This window comes from Platichthys flesus, chromosome 16 (assembly GCF_949316205.1).
Source record: "Platichthys flesus chromosome 16, fPlaFle2.1, whole genome shotgun sequence".
Taxonomy (NCBI): Eukaryota; Metazoa; Chordata; class Actinopteri; order Pleuronectiformes; family Pleuronectidae; genus Platichthys; species Platichthys flesus.
The window spans coordinates 5,422,498-5,442,778 of record NC_084960.1 but is presented as its reverse complement, the minus strand read 5'-3'; the positions used below and the strand labels follow the sequence as shown (position 1 = coordinate 5,442,778).

The 20,281-nt window shown below is 44.7% G+C and overlaps 2 protein-coding genes across 4 annotated transcripts; one reads left to right on the top strand and one right to left on the bottom strand.

The window, feature by feature from the left end:
* Nucleotides 1–10: 10 nt before the first annotated feature.
* cramp1 (cramped chromatin regulator homolog 1) lies at nucleotides 11–14,146 on the bottom strand. 3 transcript variants are annotated; one of them, XM_062407508.1, is made up of 20 exons: nucleotides 14,055–14,146; nucleotides 11,871–12,247; nucleotides 9,990–10,192; nucleotides 9,257–9,410; nucleotides 8,822–8,905; nucleotides 8,599–8,647; nucleotides 7,850–7,935; nucleotides 7,062–7,185; nucleotides 6,784–6,865; nucleotides 5,696–6,655; nucleotides 5,142–5,319; nucleotides 4,585–4,757; nucleotides 4,423–4,497; nucleotides 4,206–4,287; nucleotides 3,996–4,097; nucleotides 3,411–3,568; nucleotides 3,043–3,235; nucleotides 2,620–2,787; nucleotides 2,267–2,412; nucleotides 11–2,102 (listed from the first exon to the last, which is right to left on the bottom strand). In XM_062407508.1, the coding sequence occupies exons 2-20, from the start codon at nucleotides 12,244–12,246 to the stop codon at nucleotides 1,989–1,991; spliced, it is 3,507 nt and encodes a 1,168-aa protein (XP_062263492.1). In that variant the 5' UTR covers nucleotide 12,247; nucleotides 14,055–14,146; the 3' UTR covers nucleotides 11–1,988. The 3 variants fall into 3 exon arrangements, with proteins under 3 accessions (XP_062263492.1, XP_062263490.1, XP_062263491.1); XM_062407506.1 differs by lacking the exon at nucleotides 14,055–14,146 and adding an exon at nucleotides 12,630–12,960; XM_062407507.1 differs by lacking the exon at nucleotides 14,055–14,146 and adding an exon at nucleotides 12,630–12,959 and having other exon boundaries at nucleotides 3,043–3,232.
* Nucleotides 14,147–15,207: 1,061 nt separating this feature from the next.
* On the top strand, nucleotides 15,208–19,848 carry jpt2 (Jupiter microtubule associated homolog 2). The gene is made up of 5 exons (XM_062408613.1): nucleotides 15,208–15,402; nucleotides 16,582–16,733; nucleotides 16,960–17,102; nucleotides 18,054–18,090; nucleotides 18,409–19,848. The coding sequence occupies exons 1-5, from the start codon at nucleotides 15,347–15,349 to the stop codon at nucleotides 18,669–18,671; spliced, it is 651 nt and encodes a 216-aa protein (XP_062264597.1). The 5' UTR covers nucleotides 15,208–15,346; the 3' UTR covers nucleotides 18,672–19,848.
* The last annotated feature ends 433 nt before the right edge of the window (nucleotides 19,849–20,281 follow it).

The window sequence follows — 20,281 nt, the reverse complement described above, 5'->3', positions numbered from 1 at the left end:
TGAGCAATAATTTTTATAACTATCTTTATACAGAGAATAAAAACACCTTTTACAAACGGAACATTTTAAACAACAGGTTTTTTCCTTTTTAGACGTCGTCTTATTAAGTTAAAGAGAAAACATTTTTTCAGAAATGTTTCCAATAAATAGTCCAAATAACAATTTACAATATGTTACAAAAGCGCAGTCAATACTGGAATTGCCATTTGTACAAATAAATCCTTGAACAAAACAAAAACCAAGAAAAAAGCCAGATTCAAAGACAAAACCTGCTGTTTATTTCTTCATGAAGAACATCTTCGTTTCTTTTCTGGTGTGAGGAGATGAAACCTTTTTCAAACGTCTCTAACAAATCAGCGCCACGACAGGTTTTAAAGTGAAGGGTCAAAACCGTGGAGGGAGCTTGAAGGAGACCAACATTCTTTTTTAAATCCCATTTGTGGAATGACCAGAATTCTCCCAACAATTCACACGAACAGAGACGAAGTTAAAACCTGTTGATGAGGCAATATGTTATCAATACTGCATATCGATGATGCTGGTAATTGAAATTCAGAGTCTGGAGTTAACGTGGTACATGTTGTAGTCCCTGTGAACAACAGAGAAACTACATCAACGGAGTAAAACACCCCCAAAAAAAAGAGCATCAGGTTCAGAGCGGCCTGAGGTGAGAGCGACGATGGCCCAGTATCAACACTCATCGATGGACAATGTAAAGTCAAGAGTGACTTTAAAACTTAGTATAAGCAGAGTGTCCACTACAGCCTCAGTGTTTGATTTCGTAATATACTAATTATTTCAACTGGAGTGTGATATTAACTGAAAAGTCAGTCAGACATTTGAAATTTAAAATGAATGCAATTCAATTTAAAACAAATATCTAAAAGTGAAAATTACAGTTGCTCATTTTATGACTGCAAAATAGTAAAATGAGCAATGTTACTTAATCTGTAGCTGAGTCCAAACGCCATGTTATTCAAACTACAATGTCTGAGTATATCAATATGTAAAACTGAGACACCGCAGCTGCAAGTTAAATATCTGAAAAATGTTATTTCTTAGCGACCTTAGCGAACAACAAACAAACCTAAAGTCTGTTGTCTTCATTATAATCTGGAAACACGTTAAAATCTATGAAAATGTTATGGCAGCATCGGACAATGATGTTTTAAACTCCACTGGAAATTCAGATAAAGAAATTCAAGGAAGCAGCTGCAGACGATCAAATCTTTAGTGCTGCCAAAAAAATGTATCCAAGCGACAGAAGCTGCCATTTTGCACGTGGCTGAAATAAAAAAAAAAAAAACTGACTCCAAACAAACACAGCAGGCTCTGCTCCTCCAATGTAACCAATGATACCTGAACTGACTGAGATGAAGAGCATGTAGAATGTAGGGCAGGAGCAAAGGAATTTACGTCTTCATGCTCCACTTTCCCCCCAAAAAAGATCGCCTTCCGGCAGCTGTTTGCCACCGACTGGGACCTCAACTGCACATTATGGAGGATTTACACATTTTGGAGGTCGAACTGAGAGAAAAGATGACAGAAGCACACACACACACACACACACACAAACGCTTGCACACACTCAAAGATCATGAGCAGACGTAAGATCAGTGGAAATATTTTGTTCAGATATGGCATTGTATCTTCCTGTACATGAGGTTGTGTTTTGTAAACGCGTTTTTTTCGTTTTTTCTTAAGTGTTTGTTTTTTAAAGGGCGTTTCACCTTAAAGAACAGTCCAGTGAAACCAATGCATTTTTTTTTTTTTTACTTTGAACAATGGTCAAGGTTCACTGTCATTATTGCACTTAAACAAACGGGGCAGGGATGGCTTTAGGGGCTGGGCTTTTTCTCCACAACTGCCTTTTCCACAATGTAGAAGCAAGAGAGGAAACAACAGTCTTGCCATCGGGGAGAGACCCGTTCCTGGGCCACTCTGGGACTTGTCCTCCAGATGGCCGTGGTGTGGTGCTCCTCTCCTCCTCAGGGCGGCGGGATGGAGCGCTCGGTCACAGCCAGCTCCTGAGCCAGGTCACTGAAGCGGGCGATGTAGTCCACGCTGCTTTCACTCATCATACAAGCAAGCTGAGAGTCCATCTGCAAACAACCAAAGAGCATTTGAAGATGGACTCCACGGGGAATTTGAGATAGAGGTAAAACTGCATATAAGGCTAATTTGAGTGTAAAATTCAAAAGAATAAAACAAAGATAGAAATTCCCTCATCCTCACATATCCCTGATGGTCAAAGGCCTGAACTCACCTCTGCCACGTCAGGAAGACCCCGGGACTGAAAGGAATCATGGGAGTTGCAGTCCAGGAGGCTTGGACCAAGCAAAGCTGTGCCACTGGAGGGGCCGGAGGGGGTGAGCGTGGTCCGCCTCCCTTTATCAGGCGACACCATACTGGCTGGATGAACATGAAGTACATGTCAAACAATGGCAACATCCATGACACGTGGAAGTATGTGAGCAGTGACGGTTACATTGTTTGAAACCTCAACTCGTTTCAAACAACTAATTCAAAACAGAATTAGAGCAGAGCTACGATTTGTAAAATGATAGCTATCTATAGTAATATCTGTTTGATGGTTCTGTAGGGGAGAAAAACACTTACAGAGGAGGCATCCCAGTGCGGAGTCAGAGGAGTCGCTGGGGTACCACTGGGGGTCGTGGCTGGGGGATGGGATCCAGCCTCGGGACGGGCTGACTGAGGGAGAAGAGGCCAAAAGTTTGGAGCCGTCGTTGCTGCTCAGCTTGGCTGGAGAGAGAGTCGCCTCCTCACCTGCACCACAACAGCCATATTAGCTTACAAACACACACTCACAGACACACACAGAGTGTCTCTAATCCTGACGGGTCAGAAGCTTAATTGTCGACAGATTCCTTCACATAATTTAAAATCTCTAATGAAAAGACAAATAAAATTTTGCGGTCGGATTTACAAAACCTTTTTCCTGTTCAACAAAAATCTTTGCACAAGACACAACATCCACACATCCTAATTAAATGTTGATGAAGTTTGGAAACAGGCACGTACCACCGTAGTGACCAGAGTTGATGGCGAGCTCGATGATGGAGTCACTGATGTGCGTTTGAGGGCCTCCGGGGGCCAGAGCCTCTTCGGGGGGCCCAGGCAGCGAGATGTCCAGGAGCGAGGCGACACTGGGTGGAGAGAGGAGCGAGTCTCCCCCACCAGTCGCTCCAGGAGATGGTGGATGCAAACCATTCTGCTGAAAGAACAAGTTCAACAACTGAAAAAGGGGGAGAAACTTGGACAATACTGTACAGATGATAAGATTAATTCACTAGTGAGAGGAGTGATCCAGCTCTGTTATCATTCCAACGACAAAAAAGGGACTAATCATAAATAAATAGAGTTCGGAGCGTGTGTGTGTGGGTGCTGACCTCTGGGACGTTTTCCTGGAGGAGCTGAGAGTCTGGTTCAGCCTCTGTAATGGGTTCGCTGGAGAGCAAAGTGCCGTTGTCGAGAGTGGGAGAATCCAGATTCCGACAGGGGCTGCCGGGGATGATGCCTGCAGACTTGGCTGCCAGGTCGATGGCACCTGTAAGAATAAAAAACAGTTAGGATAACAAAGAGGATTTGTCACATCTGCACAATTACTAACCACAGTGGACACTAGTGTGCAACTTAACATTTCAGGAATCAAACTCAACAACAGTTTAAATTTAAGAATTTAAAGCTGGTGTAGTGGAAAAAGTCGTTTCATTCAGAGAGCAGAAGAACGTTCTTTTGTTCATTGAGCTCTCCACAATGGATTATTTGTTCAAAATCAAAGCGACTGCTGGAGATCATGTGGGAGAAAAGAGGCCAATCATTTCTCACATACATTCAAACTAGGAATTCATTTTACATAAAAACCAAGCGCATCAGGGAGCAGTTTCTCGCATTCAAGGAACAAAAGCATGATGTTCCATCTAGAATTTAACAAAATGTCAATAAAACATGTACAGGTAACAGAATATACATACTGGAGAGTTGGCTGGCTGCTGCAGAGCTGGGGGAGACTTTGGAAACAGGAGGGCGGGGGGTAGGAGCAAGGCGAGCATGGATTGGCCGGAAAGATCCAGTTCCTGAGGGAAGAAACAGGAAGTGAGACAGCAAATGGAAATTTTTTAACTTCCCATCCTCTGCTGACAACATGTTGTGTCATTATTCTGTCCTGACGTGAGGAAGCGTACCTGTCGCAGAGGAGTTGGAGAGGATGGAGAAGGAGCAGACGTGCTGAGGAGTGTCCCCTGTAGTTCGAGGCAGCAGTGTGCGCTGTGTACGAGACAGAAACAGACTTTTAGCCCAATGTAAGACAGCAACATGTAGAGTACAAACAGACAATAAGAGTACAAACCAATAGAGAGTCAATACAACTGCATATTCTAATGAAACACCTTCTTCTCTTACCTGAACTACGAGGGGTTTGCGGAGTTGCCTGTTCCGAGGTTTTCTCTGTCTGGAAAGGAAAAGATCTGACTGCATCTGCGAGGGAACAAAGGGTCTATTAATATTTGGGCATAGATAACTGTGGACAATGTACCAGTTTAATGATGCTTTGCCATGTCTTACATTGATAGAGTCCAGCTGCTGTCTAAAGGCTAGTTCTGCTTCCTTGTTGGGGGAGAACATTCGGTTGTGGCGCGAGCTGTTGGGGGGCAGCGTGGTGGGAACCGCAAACACGCCCCCCTCAGAGTCGCAGCCGGCTGTCGACCCCAGCAGAGAGCGGGGAAGGCTCCGTCCGCCTGGAGAGGGGAGAAACAAGAAGGACTTGTTAAGTGAGGGGGAGGAGCGTTTCCTGAGAATAACTTCTGAACCCACTGAACAGCTTCTGGGAGAATATGGTGCGAAAAGTACTTGAAATATCCAATTTCCTATGAACCAGGAAGCATTTGCACTGCATAGTTATTTCTCATCATCAAACAAACAACAGCATCATCCAAAAAACTATTCATCAGGAAAAAAAACATACTTGCATAGGATCTTATCTAAGGGACAGAGAAACTGTGATGCATGCTCGTCTGTTCTAAGGTTTACAAATACAATTGGATAAACTACACTGAAGATGAATTTATATTTAATGCCTGTAGTAATGGCTTAGGAGTATAGGAAGAGAGACCTACAAATACCTGAGGTTCCAGCATTTGCCGGGTTTAACCGGGCCCCTCGGACAGACGCCTGCTGCCGGCCACAGCTGGGGCTGCGCACACCTGTTGCGAGCCCCTTTCCTGGAGGAGTGAGGGCCTGGTTCTGCTCCTCCTGGAGGGTCTTGAGCGGTGATGTGGCAGTGGAGCACAGCTCCGGTGCCTAGAGGAGAGGACACAATAATGACAACATCTGTTCATAATGTACAGTTCTAAATAAAGATTTCACTACAATTTGAAGGTGGCACAGGGTACAGCCTGTTCCCAGTCCTACAATCACCAACACTGCACCACACTAACCGTTATCTCTCCATGTAAGATCTGTTGTAATAGTTCTCTTAGCAATGCAATTTTGTAAACATGGAAAATGCATGTAGCACATGAGAACCACTTTAAGTCTCCAACCATGGGTCCTTGTTTGATCAATTTAAGTTTTCCAAAAACTAAACCATGACATTCAAACATTTTGTCAACAAATATATTTTTAAAAGCATCTGGCAACCAGCAACAACACTGAGAGAAGTAAAAACGATCCCTACCAAAGGTTTAGGATTGACCTCAGTGGTAACCAGTTTGAGCAGGCAGCGCAAAACACGGTTTGTCTTGTTGGGCTTGGCCTGAGCCAAAGCTTGTCCATTTTCCTGGCTGTTAGAAGGAGCTGCCACAGGCTGCCAGTCGTATTCAAGCTGCAGCTTGCCAGGTTTTCCAAACATCAAGTAGAGCTCAGCCAGGGTGACGTTCTCTGCGTCACGGGCACTCCAGCCTTCCTCTCTGATCTGCTCAATGGTCCGCTCTTTGGCTGCTGGTGCAGAGCCCTGCAACACTCCTTCCTCTGAGCCAGTCATCGGACTTTTGGCTAGAGGAGACTGGTTTGCCTCAGGGGAAGGAGCACTGGTGATCTGCTCCTCCTTGCAATGCTCAGATGAGCTCTCTACAACACTACACAGCTTCTCCGTGATCATTGCTAATCCACCATCGGCCTCCACACTAGCACAGGTCTGCCCCCCCTCAGAGAGCCCCAGCCCAGTGTCCTCTTCCCTGGGAGCCACAGTCGGTTGAGAGGAAGCAGTTTCAGAAACAGACAGAGGTCTCTTCTCCTCTACCTTTGCAGAATTGTCTGGTGAAGGTTCAGGGTTAAGGGGCTCAGTCCGACGAGAATCGCCCAGTACAGTCACTGAGGCACCAGCACCAGAGGCAGTGGCAGCAATGGAACCACTTCCCCGTCCAAATTTGGTGCCAGTCCGAGGTGGTGGAGCAGTGTGGATGCCTAGGATCTGAGCAGTTGGTAATTCCTTGGAATTAGGGCGGTTCTTGCCACTCTCCAGCCAGTGTACGGTGCAGGAGGCCTTGGAGTGAACCACACGTGCCACACCAGGCATCATGGTCAGGGTGCTGGTCTCCGCGGGGAGAAGAAAAAGTTCCTCAGGCTGTGATTTACTAGGAGACGTTGTGCTGGACTGGCTGCCCTCCAACGTCTCTCTCTCCATGAGACTCTTGAGCTGAAACATCAGTGTTAAGGACTCAGTTCACACAGGTTTGTCCTCCCCAGCTGTGCAGGGATGAATTGCAATACCCAGCTCAAACTCACACACATAAAGATGATTCTAACAAATTGTTAAAAGGATACGATCCGCTGGTCCTGGTGCGCCCACTTCTGTTTCAGATAGTCAATGAGACTGGAAACTTTCCTGTGGAGCTCCACCACCATCCTGGGGGAGAAAAGACAAAACAGTTTGTTGACAGCTGCTGTGGAAAGACAGAGCAGCACTGCACTGGCTAACCTTAGTTTTATGGTCCTAACATATCAAGTAATTCTAGGTCTGATGCTAAATAATTGACTTATAAAAACGAAGTCTGGGAGACATGTTTTGAATCCTCCCGGGCATCAGCTGAAGCCTGACTGACCTGAGGCGAGGGTTGTGGGCTAGATTCTGAACGCGGGCCCAGGAGTGGTTACTGCGTGGTTGGAGCTCTACTGCCACCTTCAGGGGTAGACGCACTGGCTTCTGGTCCTCTTCGTCACTCACTCCTGCACGGACACAGAGACATAGTGAGACTGACTGAGACACAACAAAGCGCTTTTCTGGGACAGGTGTTTTTAGAGAGAGAAAGTGTCCAGCCGGTGGGATTATGTGATGGTAATAAATTTCGAAAAACCAGCAGTCACAAATGTACAACAGGTAAACCTCAAAATTCACAATGACAACACTTGAACAGGAAACTACCGTTATACGTATTTTATCTTGCAAACGTTCATGCCCAACGGATTAGCAGGCAATGAAAAGAGTGTAACTAGAGCAATACAGGAAATGAACCAACCAGAATGAGGCTGGTTTGCCAAGAAACTTTGCAAAGCACTGATACAGCTATGAAAAGACAGACTTTAAGAGAAATGGTAGATACAAGCGGCGAGATTCATTTATTTCTATAAATGTGGATGATGTTGAACCGAGGGGTCGATGGCAGCAGCCTGCCGGACCAGTCATCTCCATCACCTCCCTCCTGTTCCTCCTCCTCCTCACATAGCTCCCACAGAGTCACCATGGAAACGCCACTAGCCCACACTGTTATTGTTATTGCCAGGAAAAAAGCCCGCCCCCACAAATCGCTGTGCCTCGCCATCGTCACAGTTTGTATTTTCAGCACCGATGTTTGTTTACTCTGCATGTGCAGTGCGTTGTGGAGTGTCTCACCGTCGGGGTCGCAGAGTTTCTTCAGTGCACGGCACATGGGTGCTTTAATTCGCAGGTTCCTCCCTTTGGAGCGTACGGTGGTAGCCCTGGTCAAACAAGCAGAACAGCAGAGAAATCTTCAAGGAAAACATTTTGGGATCAGGTTGCAATTTTGAGTGGAGAGGAGGAGGCACATGCTGGCAATTCAGATTTAACATAGACATGTACAAAGTTAGCTGAACCCTTTACAATACAGCAGCCGTGCAGTATGAAAGGCCCCTGTTCAGCCCTGGTATTAACGTTTTACGTTTGATTCATTTTGAAACTGTGGCGGGTCAGAGGAAGTCAGTTGAAGTCATATTTGGCCCAGGATGTAATTGTGTTGACACAGCAGAAAGAATGTGGCAACATGCATCCCAGACCACCTTTGAATGTGGTCTGAGGGATGCGATCTAAATGAAGATGCATTTAAGTACGTTCAGACTTGTACTTAGCGCTGACCACTTGTGAGTCGATCACCTTGATGCCAGGTCTGAACAAGATATGACACATTTTGATATCCTATACAATCCCTCCAAGTGATATAAGTGGCCTATGTGGGATGTGTTCCTGCTGCTCATCTTGTATTTGGTATTTGTCATCTCGAGGTCAAACTGAGTTTATTTCTTATACAGGGGTGAAAGCATATCAGGGTTTTTGTTCTTGCTAAAAATCTAAAACTGCATAGTGACAGGGGGCTGAGCATTTTATCACTTTAACGACAGACTTACCCTTGCTGGATGAGTTCATTCAGCTTTGCCACGTTCTTATCGTCCATTACTGTCAAAGACAAACATAAAGCCAGAGAGTCATTTATGCCGTCTTACAGAAGGAGCAGCTGTCCCCCATGACATGCAGCATTTAATCACGTCCCATGTGTCACAATCTAACAGCATGAAAACAACTTCCACAGAGACATGTCTTCGTACGTGTGTGTGCACAGCCTTCACTTACATCCCCCAACTTTTTTGCGCAGCTCAGCGTAGCAGATGAGACCATAAAGTTCCTGGGAGGATTTCTTCAGCACTCGGGAGTACACTGAGAAGGAGAGGAGGGACAAGTCACAACACTACGTTAAGATAACACGGCAGTGACACAGAGCTTTTTGTAGGAGAGTGAGGGTAAAGCTCGTCTGGTGAGATTCTTTCACGCATGTTTTTGGACTGTCAGTCAAGCTGTCTAACAAGGGGCGACATAAACATTAAGAGTAAGGATTATTAAATTGATATCATAGTTTTTCTCCATGGCAGCACCGTTAAAAACCAAACCAGCCTCGATTCAACATGAACAAATTAAGATCTCTGAAATGAGGGATTAGATTGAACTATTAGGCCGTGGTGCTCCAACCCTCCAGCTGTGTTGGGGTGACAGAGATTATGGGCAACTCACCGTTGGCAAAGTCGATGTGTTTGGAGATCTTGTGCCAGGTGCGGTAGTAAAAGTGGCGGACTTGCTCCTTGTTCTTCACCATGTTAGCTGGCTTCCCTCTCTTCTTGTACTTCATTGCAATGTTGTTCTGGATTGCCTCAAAGTCCTTACCATGCTAGAGAGAAGCAGATGGAAGGAGAGTAGATGAAATTGGGTTTTTATCTTGATTTCATGTGTCCTGTGATGCATAACATAAAGATAAGACAAATGGCAGGTTGTGTCGTATAAAGTGTAAATACTAATTCGTACTCAACGTTAGATACAGATACAGAAACAGAGTGTGCACATATTCTGAAAGCATACAGATATGGAGGAGACTAAATGGTACCACTGGAAATCATGGCGCCATTACTTCAAGCTAGACGAGAAAGAGAAAGTGCAGAACTTGTTGTGGAGTTTGTAAGAAACTACAAGCTGATGATGTTGCTTCGTCTGGGCACAGGGACAAAAAGACGCTTTTGCTGCTGTCTTAATTGGTACATTATCGCAACCTCCTCCACCATTAACATGTTTGTTGTTGTAAGAAACTCTCCACTCTGTGCTGCCCTCTAGTGGGTGTATTGTTTAGCAACCATGCCAACATAAAGGACACGGAAATATGTGGGCAGTGATGTTTACATCATTTGAAATGTTAAAATCTCACAATTGAGCCTAAAAGCTATGTGGTAATAACAAATTGATTTTCACGCTTTACATCATAGAGCCCTTCAAAAAAGCTGTTCTTGTCTTCAGCGCTCCAAGACTCCCACTGCCGACGGGCCCTTTTCTGGTTGCCAGCTTGCTCCTCTTTCTCAGCAGACCCTTGGCCCTTGGAGGCCTTGGACACTCCTCCTGTGGAGCTGGCCATCGGCCCCGACTGCCCCACTGCACCCTGGGAGGACGAGCCATTCTCTGCGCCTGAGTTGCACAGAGTCAAGGAGTGCACAAACCAATCAGTAATGAAACATTTATAGGGTCAAAAAAATTCACATTCAAAGATTCAGCCAAATGTTTTTGGTTGACCAACCTGGCTGCTGCGAGGAAAATAAAATACATTGTAGTTCTGAGCTGTGCGGCTTGGAAGAGGTAGGACACGTGCACACAAAGCCACCCACTGGCATTACAATGCACAACCTGCAGAGCCCACCCCCCCTGCTGTGGTTCAGTTTTGGCAAGGAGGCAGGAAAAGCAATCAGTCCATACGGGCAGATCTACAGTACACAGGTCCAAAACCAACTCGTGGTGGGCTGCAATGGCCAAGTTTACCCCAGCACACAACACAATGCCAGGAGGCACCAACACAAACACTAAGACTGTTTGTTTGTACGTGAAGGCAGCTATATTTTCAGCTAAAAAGAGGACTCACCTATGAATGCAAACATGTGTGTGGCTCACAGAGACTAACCTCGATGTGTCCTCTTCAAAATAGATGCACATATTGAAACAAGTAGGTCACTATAGAAATCTAAATTTACAGAGTGAAACAATTACATCTGTCAGATTTAAGTCTGATTCATGTATAAAACACATTTTCTATAAATACAATGTAGAGCAGGCTAATCATACGACCCCAACAAAGTCAGGCGTCATTTCAAAAATAATTTTGTATGAAAATTTAGAAGGAAATCCTTCAGCAAAGAATGAAACAGGTGCGAGTTTCAGCGACAGGCTCGTCAAGGAACAGAAGCCACCTCAGCTACTGTGAGTTTCTTACATACAGGATATTACCGCTCTTGCCCCACCCCACTGCCCCGCCTGTCTGTTACTCTTCTCGGGGTATGGAGGACAGGAAGATCCCTCATTTACATGGAAGCACTGAATTGGGCCACCTGTCAGTTTAGTGTTTCTCATTGGGCTTCTTGTGATCCTGAACTGCTAAAGCCTGAGAGCCTCTTTATTATAATGTCAATTCACCAATGACAGCTTCTAAAGGCTTCTGCAGAAATCACACACAAAGAGTCACCACAGAATCGGCTGAGATAAGTTGGAAAGACAAATTTCAATTTGTGTCCGATTTTTTTGCTGTAATGAGAAAGCACCACTAGAGCATCTTCAGTTGCTTCTAAACAATATCAGATATAACAAAAACCTGCACTGTTTAAAGTATCTATGAACAAATACAATTATATGTAAGGAACTGTGTCATAATAATGTGGTTTCTTTCTGTCCTGTGTTTATTTCCATGCAGGAAAAAAACTGAAGTCTTAAACCTGAGATTTATTTCTCCCGCTGTCTGTTGATAATCATGGTCATAAAAGTCCCAGTGAGTTCAGCTGGAAAGTGAAAACTTTCCAAGAAACTGAATAAAAGAGTCAGGTGACATATGAATGGTAATTCAACATCATGTCTGTAACTCTGTCTTTTTTAATTTTAAACAAATGTGTTCTGGGATGTTGCTGGAACAGATCAGACCTCCAGAGGCAGTGGCCCAGAGGGACAGCAACACAAACAGCATCACTTCAGCTACCACACACTCTCACACATGTAAACACACTGACAGTCCAAACGGATAGTTGACCCTGTTGTTAATCCCATCACACACACATACAGACAGACACACACACAAACACACACGTTCCTGGGTCACCTGCAGTACCTTTCGACTTGGCCACGCCGTGTCCATTGATGGCTGATCCGATGGAATCCTTCCGGATGCGCTTGCTCGGAGGTCGAACGCTCGACCGGAGAAAATGATGCTGGTCGTGACACGGGGCTGCGGACTCCGCGGAGGTGTGGGGCTGCGGGCTCGAGGCTAGCCCGGTCCGGTTCGGCGGAGAGCCGGGGAGCACCGGGGCTGAACCGGGGCTGAGCGCCGTGGCTGATGGATTAAGAATTTCCACTCCGTCGTCTCCCTTTGTACTGCGCTCCTCGCTCGCCTGCTCTCCGCTCTCCTCCTCGTCGCAGCCGTCGGGCTTCGTGGTCGGATTCCTCGGCCCATCGACACCGATCCCCTCCCTGGAGCCCGGTGTCATGCTGCCAAAACACAATCGGGCACATTCGGTCACATTGGGAGCAAAGCGGCGTGAAAAATTAACTTCTAAAGACGACGTTCACTGTCTCTCAACATGGCCGCCGCTGTTTGTTTCAAATCCCCTCTCCAGTCCCGACAAAACAACACCAAATATATGCAATTACCGAGCCCAGATAAATTATATCCACCAGCCAGAACAGTTCGCTAAGTGACGGCGGTGGTTTACCGAGTGTCCCTCGGCTCGAATGTGAAATATTTCGGGTTGAATTTCAACTAAATTCAAATGCGAGCGCTTTTCAGTTTAGCGCCCTGTACAAACGACAACGCGAGCACCTCGGTGCATTCGACCTCTGAATAAAGTGTGAATTTCGAATATTATTTCACCCATTCTCGTATTCCTCGGTGCCGGGCGACGTCTTCTTCCTCTTCACCATGGATCCGATCGGCTAGGTTGGCAAATACTGAGCGAATCGAGCATAATAGAAGCGACACCGATCCCTCCGCTTTCTGCCCTCTCCTCGCTCCTGCTTCGACTGAGCTGAACTCTCTGCGCAGTTCAACTGTTTTCTATCTGCATCCACATTTAACTAAATGCTTCTTTACAAACAAGAATCAAAGATGGACAAACCAAGTGGGCACAGACACACACGAGACAGTCAGTGCGTGCACGCGACATGCATTTGCCATTAAACGTGTCAGTTGTGCCCCATTTGAATTGGTAAGCACAGACGGTTTCTATTCACCCGAGTGTGCAAGTGGACTTTGCTTGTTACTACGTCACCCAACGCCTGGAGAAATTATGTCTGCAAAAACTATTTATTTCATATACACCCTGCGTTAGTAAATCCTCCAAACAACAGGATCTTTGCTCACATTATTATTGGCCTCATAAGGAATATTATACATCAGGAGCATAGGCTGTGCGTGTGTCTGTTGCACATAACAAGACAACAGTATATGACATTTGTATCAGTGTTGTGTAAGAGTCCCCAAATTTGTAATTGTGTGTTTGATCCACTGTTACCCACTGATTTGTTTATCTCTGAGTAGTCAGGTGTGGGTCGGTGCAGTGGTGTGACAGCTACACAAAGCTACACAAAGACATGTTAGGTGCACAAGTGAAGCTTGAACCCTGATTTACTAAGAGCATCCCACTGTATATATTAACTCACAGCCTTTACTAGTGCTGTCATCTCAAAGTTAATTCTCAGACACATTTCCAAAATATATAAGTGATCTAACAACCGTGAGACATCGACACCACTGGTAAAGTTAGTTTATGTTTACATGCGCTCATATGGGTCTTCCACCTTCAAACTACTGCGAGGGTATCAGCCGGGTTAAAACCAACATTTAGCGAAAATTCAAAAGTGAAGATGTCGTTTGGTATTTGATAAGTTTGATCTAAAATCTTACAGCAACACACTAAGATAAGTTCCACGGGGTTTCATTGCATATCCTGGGTGCAATGTTACAGCTCCAGTAGCTTGTTGGTTCTCTACCCACTGGTCTTTCACTGAAAGGTTCACGTGACGATGTGAACTGTGATAACATATTTACACTAACAGCTATCGATAAGTTTAATATCGTACGACGTGTATATTAAATGAATGCACGAGTCCTCTCCTTCCATACAGCCACACCGAGGGAACTAGCATGGCTGCTGTTGTCGGCTAGCTAACGTTAGCGGCGGAGCTGTCAAACAAGCCCACACCGTTACGAAAAGTGCTCGAAATGTGACGGCTCTTTACACGCGGTGCCTTGAACACTTTGTTCGACGTGTGACCTGGTCAGAAGGCTGTAAATTACCTGAAGCAGAGGCCTGTTGGTGGTTTTACCAGTCGGTACGCGGCCTAGCATCGCTAGCTCCCGGCGGCACTGCAGCTCGTCGCCGATGACAGTTCCCGGATTGAATGACCATGCGCGATGGCACGCCCACCACAACTCGAAAACAAAGCCCCCGATTGGCCAGGGATACACGAGGCGACCTGACTGACAGCAGGCTCCACCAATCAACGGCGGATCTTGCCCAGCAGAGAAACCAATTGCGGTTTTCTTCCTGTCACGTCGTGTGAGTTTACGGATGTTATATATTTTTTTTTAATTGAACGGATTCGCCAAAGATAAAAGTTTCGGGTCCGTTCTCAAGCTTTTATATCAAAAAGATTACATCACTGCTACGGAGTTATTTTAACATCATAGAAACAAGTCCCATCCATACAGAGATTGACATGTTAGAGAGCGAATCAACAGGCGGTACAAAGGGGGAGCGCTTGGTTTCTAAGCTTGGCGTACGGCGATAATCACCCGGATGAGTGGAGTCAGAGTTTAAGTTTCAGACTTTGTGATAAGGTGCTGAGGGAAAGTAACCGAGGCTTGAAAGGAACTTAAACAGAAAACCCACGACACGTGCTACAAATTTAGTTTAATCTAAATGAATTGTTTACAAATTTAGGTTAATCTAAATACATTTTAAAACAATTGTAGCTTTATCTAAATTAGTTTAATTCAAGGGTAAATACGCTTTATTTTGGTTTCCTCTGTTGTACTATTCCAATTAATTTCATAAAGTATTCAAATATGTATTTTGAAACCTCAAAATCGCATATTCCATGGCTGCGTTCAGAAAGTCCACATAATCTCCTTTCCTAACAACTATTCCTTGACCCTGACCTTTCCTTACATAAAGGTTGGTCCGATGTTTCCTATGCTGAAGGAGATAAGTTAGGAAGCATTGGGCTCCTTTCCTTGGCCTTTAAAGAATGGTAACAGCTCTCATTGTGACGGCTGCTGAAATACTTCCGGGTCACTCCTCTCTGATATGAAGGCTCATGAAGGCTCCTAAGCAAAGTGTAATTACTCGAACGCGGCCCACTCAGTCACGTAGTCGCAACTTTTCACGGATGCCGGGTGCCTCGAATCGAGCGCACCCCGCCCCTCACTTATATGGCTGCGTGTGGGAGGGCGGAGACATTCCTCACTACACAGAGCGGCGGCTGCAGGAGGAACTTCGCTGGTCGTCCAGTTGGCAAAGTGACGAAGTTGTGTTCGGAGGGAGAAACTGACTGAAACTGTCCGAAAACAGAGAGAAAAGAAGAACCATGACTTCGACCAACGTGTTCCAGGGGCTGGAGAGCGGCTCCAAGCCGAGCTCGAGGTGAATACGTGCTGCGGGTGGTGGCGGGCGGTGCGGGTGAAGATGTGGCGATTTCCCAGCCGCTGCGTGAAGCTAGTGGCTGAATGTAGGTTAGCGTCGCCTGACAGGTCTCCGCGGGGTTTGATCACACAACCCGTGCATCTCCGTGAAGTCTCGTTAAGGAACTTTAAGTCCCCGAGGGTGCGTTCGCTTCGGGGAGGGTTGTCTCTGTCGATGTTAGCTAAACTTGGGTCGTGTAGCTTCGAAGCTAGCACACCAGGCGTTGTCTGTCTGTCTGCGGAAGTGCGGGAGCCTCTTCAGCCTCTGCTCCTCTTTGTGTGTCCGCCACATTGTTCCCCGTTGTGGTCAAGTTCCCTGTGGCGGACTCGAAGGCGTCTGGTCATGGGGTCAGATCCCACACACACACACACACACGTATGTATGTCGTGGCTGCTAAACCGACGTCAGGAAGTTTAGCTTAACACATGGCGCCACTCCCGGCTCTATAATCAAATAACATGGTGCTTGGCTGAATCTGCTGTTTGTGATGTCAGTCAGTTCTAGTCACGTTGTTAGTACATGACCCCTATGTGTGTGTGAGTGTATAATAACATGAAGTAGTATCCTGTGTCACGTTTGACAAGGGTTAACACAACCTATGATGACAGGTCACTTTCTTATTGTGTGTATATGGAATGAATAAATGAAGAGAAGTCTGTATTTTGTGAAAGGGCTGTTTCTGCCAAGTCACTGTAGAAAGACAGGCCTGGATGATGTGGCTAAAAATTGTACCAAGATAAAATGGGCATTGGTGAATATTTGCAATGCATACTGGGAATTTGACCGTGCACGGTTTTATTTGCATAGATAAGCATACAAGTAATAGCAGACAAGAAGAAATTTGCAGATCAACAGAACTATGTGCATGTAGAGTTAATAATTATCACTGTCACATTATTTATAGTTAAAACACTTCTCTTTGCTACTGAGTGAAGGTTGTAGGACAATTCAATAGCAGCTGGACTGAAATGTGTTATACTCTCATCCATATGTAATATATATACATCTTTATCTTAAGTCTTTATCAGAAAACCTTTCGGTAACTATTGATATTGTTTTATGGCCAGCCCTGGTACATGGTAATTGATCTGTGACAGCATCCTTTATAAGTTGTCCTTTATTGCTTTGTCTCTCCCATAGGGTTCTGCAGCCTCCTGGAGGTGGCTCTAGTAACCTGTTTGGGGGCTATGAAGACGATGGTGCAGCATCGAGAAGACCTAATAAAATGGCCTCCAAATTGTTTGCTCCACCAGAGGAAACCAAGACCGTAACCAGGCGCTCCAATCCTCCAGGTCAGACCAGCCTGTCAGGGCTAATGGATATGCTGAGGCAGGGCAGTCTTACCATCTCTCAAAGTCCAGGGTGTGAAAGCAGATACTGTAATGTGATGATTTCAGTATAGTCACTGGCCTGTGTCTTAATGTAATCGACCTCCAAATGAAGTACCCTGTTGATTCGTGTGTGTCTACTGACTGAAAATGACCTAATTCAACACTATCTGTGTAATCCTTTGTGTAGGTGGGAAGAGCAGCGGAATATTTGCGGAAGCTGAGCCCCGTGCTCAACCCCAGAGACCCAAACCACCGGGGGGATCCACTAGCATCCTATTCGGGGCTGAAGACAGAGCACATGTGTCAAGCCCAAACAGAAACAAGCCAGTGGTAGGCCAAGCATCTGCATTTTATTCCCCCCCTTTGTTTTAGTTTATTTAGTTATTTTTTATTTGATTACTCAGACTCCTGACGATATCCACGTCAGCTAGTGACTTTTTAAAAGAATAGTTCACCCCAAATATAAAACATAATGGTTTTCTTCCCCTCAGGGTCCAAAGGCCTGCTAGTTATCCAATTAATACTTAACAAGCAACTGTGTCAGGGCAGCATTTGACACAGTTGTGTGTATCAAGCAATCCTCTGCACGGTTCTGTAGTGTTTGTGCAACTCGAACATTGCAACAGCCTCAGAAGGGACAAAAATAGATTCCCTCAGAGGTACCAAGTTTCAACAGCAGCTAATTAGCTTTTTTGTAAACGTGATGGTATTTTATAAAGCTGTTTGCATAAGACATAAAAAGCCCAGTGTCATAGGGTCTCTTGAATGGTGCTATATAAACTCAAGTTGTTATTATTATGTCAATTTACTGATTATTGGTTCGTAGTTGATAAGAGTGGAATATTTTGAGCTGGGGTTCATTTGGAAGTGCCTCTCTGCCGAGAAACGGGGGGGTCTCTGCATTATCAACTGTATTTATGGTAATCTCCCTGTCATTAAGTTCAAAGTAATGATGGGGTCTTACCCTAGACTGTTATAAAGTTATTGTTAGTTATCGTTTACTGTGCGCAAGTAAAAAATAAGCTTTTCTTATTATCTTCAAATAGTACAGTCTATGCTGGGAAATAATACTTTTCCTATGTTGATGAAAACAAAATGTATATGCATAATTTTTGGAGCTGCCAACATGGTCAGTTAACTCGCTGTATGTGTAATGGTTTCCATCTTTTACACAGAATATTGTGTGTGCCTTAACTAAACCCCCCCCCACACACACACACACACACTGATAACAGAGTAAGACAACCTGTATAAAACGGCTTTGTTGTCCTTTCTTTACAGGACAATCTATGTGTGGGGCCGGAACCTAAAACACCAGGTGAGTTTATTTAAAAGGAAAAATGTTGCTCTAAATCTGTAACAACAGTTAATATGGAAACTATGATACATCCATGTTGCAATAGTCATCAACAGGTGAACTATAATTCTAAACCTGGTCTGTAGTGTACATAGTGGATTCTCATTGCTTTCATTAAAAAGGAAAAGGGGTTTATTAAGTATAGGGACTGGTACGGAGTCCACACAAGTGTATCCATCCACTCTACACTTTCTTACTTTCCTAAATGTTTTCTAAGTTGAACTAAATGCTCCTATTTAGTCTGTTATTTCTGTTAAAATGCGTTATTCTCTCCTCAAGCGCCCAATGTCAGCCAGCCGGTGGTGAAGGAAGAAGTTGTCCGCCCGGCTCCCGTGCCAGCCAAAGAAGAGTCTGCTCCTGCCCCTGCCCATGCTCCTTCTCCTGTGCCCGAGCCCAAACCCGCTACTTCCTCACCCTCTTCCTCACCTCCTGATGATGAGACTTCACTGAAGAAACATGAGCCTCACCTTGGCCCCAGGCCTCGCTCTCACAACAGAGTCCTTAACCCACCCGGAGGAAAATCTAGTGTGATGTTCTACTGATCAGCTGAACATAGCACTCCTCCCTGTTTTGTGTCTATACACTCCTTGTCTGATACCCCGCTAATCTTCTCTCATTCCCTCACGCTTCTACTCACCTGTACATTTAAACACACCAGGAATTTTGTTTCCATGGTCAAATATGTTCTCCCAAACTTCTTGCACTTTCTTTACCATTTCTTGCTCCCTGCTCTTTGTTCAAGTTGTGTTGTCCTTCACTGAAACCTGCTATCGTACAATCACCAACCAGTGAGCTGTTAGTCACTTGGACTGTATCAATATTGCGGTTCCATTCTTCTGTGTTTGACCAATCTGTAAATGAAGTTTGGTTTATATATATCAATCTTTAAATCACGTATTTTGCATCTCAAGAAAGGTTGAGACAGCTGAAGAAGCTTTAAATGACTGGATTCAAATGTTCTGGTGTGACCACAATCATTGCAAAGTGTCATTGCAGGCCCTTCCTCAAATTTCCCAAAAATTAATTCAGACATGACTGGGTGAATGGATCTTTCTCCATTTGTAATATGTGAAATGTTTCAGGGAGTGCCACCTTAATTTTTGCTGCCAGTTCCAAAACAAAACCAATGTGTTTGGCAGTTATTCCAAATATTGCATGTTAGAATTTCACAAAGACTTAATATGAAGAAGCCTTAAATTGCATGTGTTAGAATTTCACAACGACTTGATAAGCAGAAGCCTTAAATCATCCAAGTGTTCTTTCTTGCCTGGTTCTGAATTTCAATGTGTCTAGGGGAAACACAAACTGTGTTCAGGGAGAGATGCCAAAAAAAAAATTGACCCCCAAAACAAAGACGAATGCAATTGTCTTAAAGAAATTCCATTTAGATTTCAATGCGAATGTATTGTGTGCAGGTACTTTCTGCTTTGTCCTCATTGCGTGCGTCATCTGAGAACATGCCTTTTCTTTGCTTGGGGTAGGCCTCTGTTTATGTTTTAAATTAAAACGGCTGAAGACTGAACTCTGGACAAGCTCGTGGCCTATACCTGAGTCTGGGTGGGCTCATTGATAATCACCTTTTTCAATCACTTCAAAATGCACATTCATGCTATTCTGGTGCCAGCCTGTCCCCAGTGTGTCCATGTGCCTGGCAGGCAATGAGCGCAGCGGAAGAAAGATAACCTCTGTACTGCAATAAAATGTTGTTTTGCATTTAGAGTGTGTTTATGCTGTTTATTTTCCTAAAATTTGAGATTCAATAATAACTGAAACTTGAAAACACTAACATGTGAGCATGCTACATACCTTGTTAAATGTTTGTGTGGATCAGTTTGACACGCTAACTATGTCTTGTGAGCTCCAGAGTTATTTCTTGAATCACTGACACTGATGCTTTTGTTCTTATTTGCCCCGTGGTAGTACTCTGTGTGAGCCCTATGCTCTACAAATGGCCATTTCATGCTTTGGAGGAAATTGTAGTTTAAGCTTTGAAACTACACAATGGAATCTATGGCACTATTTCATTTCCTCCTTTGGGCAAAAACCTTTCTGAGTATATACAGATACTGTTATGGAAGAGGTACCGGGGAATGCATTTAAAAGATTTTACTTGCCAGAGAGAAGAGGTAAGAGTGGTTGTGTGCACTCTGTA

Bases quoted from the DNA above. Each gene is read 5' to 3' on its own strand.
- cramp1 (XM_062407506.1), bottom strand. From the start codon at position 12,679: ATGGTGAAGAGGAAGAAGACGTCGCCCGGCACCGAGGAATACGAGAAT. The intron at 4,758-5,141 runs GTATTTGTAGGT...TCCCCTCTCCAG, and splicing joins GGCAAATGCTGGAACCTCAG to GCGGACGGAGCCTTCCCCGC. The intron at 2,103-2,266 runs GTGAGTTCAGGC...GGTTGTTTGCAG, and splicing joins GTCTTCCTGACGTGGCAGAG to ATGGACTCTCAGCTTGCTTG.
- jpt2 (XM_062408613.1), top strand. From the start codon at position 15,347: ATGACTTCGACCAACGTGTTCCAGGGGCTGGAGAGCGGCTCCAAGCCG. The intron at 16,734-16,959 runs GTCAGACCAGCC...TCCTTTGTGTAG, and splicing joins CAGGCGCTCCAATCCTCCAG to GTGGGAAGAGCAGCGGAATA. The intron at 17,103-18,053 runs GTAGGCCAAGCA...CTTTCTTTACAG, and splicing joins CAAACAGAAACAAGCCAGTG to GACAATCTATGTGTGGGGCC.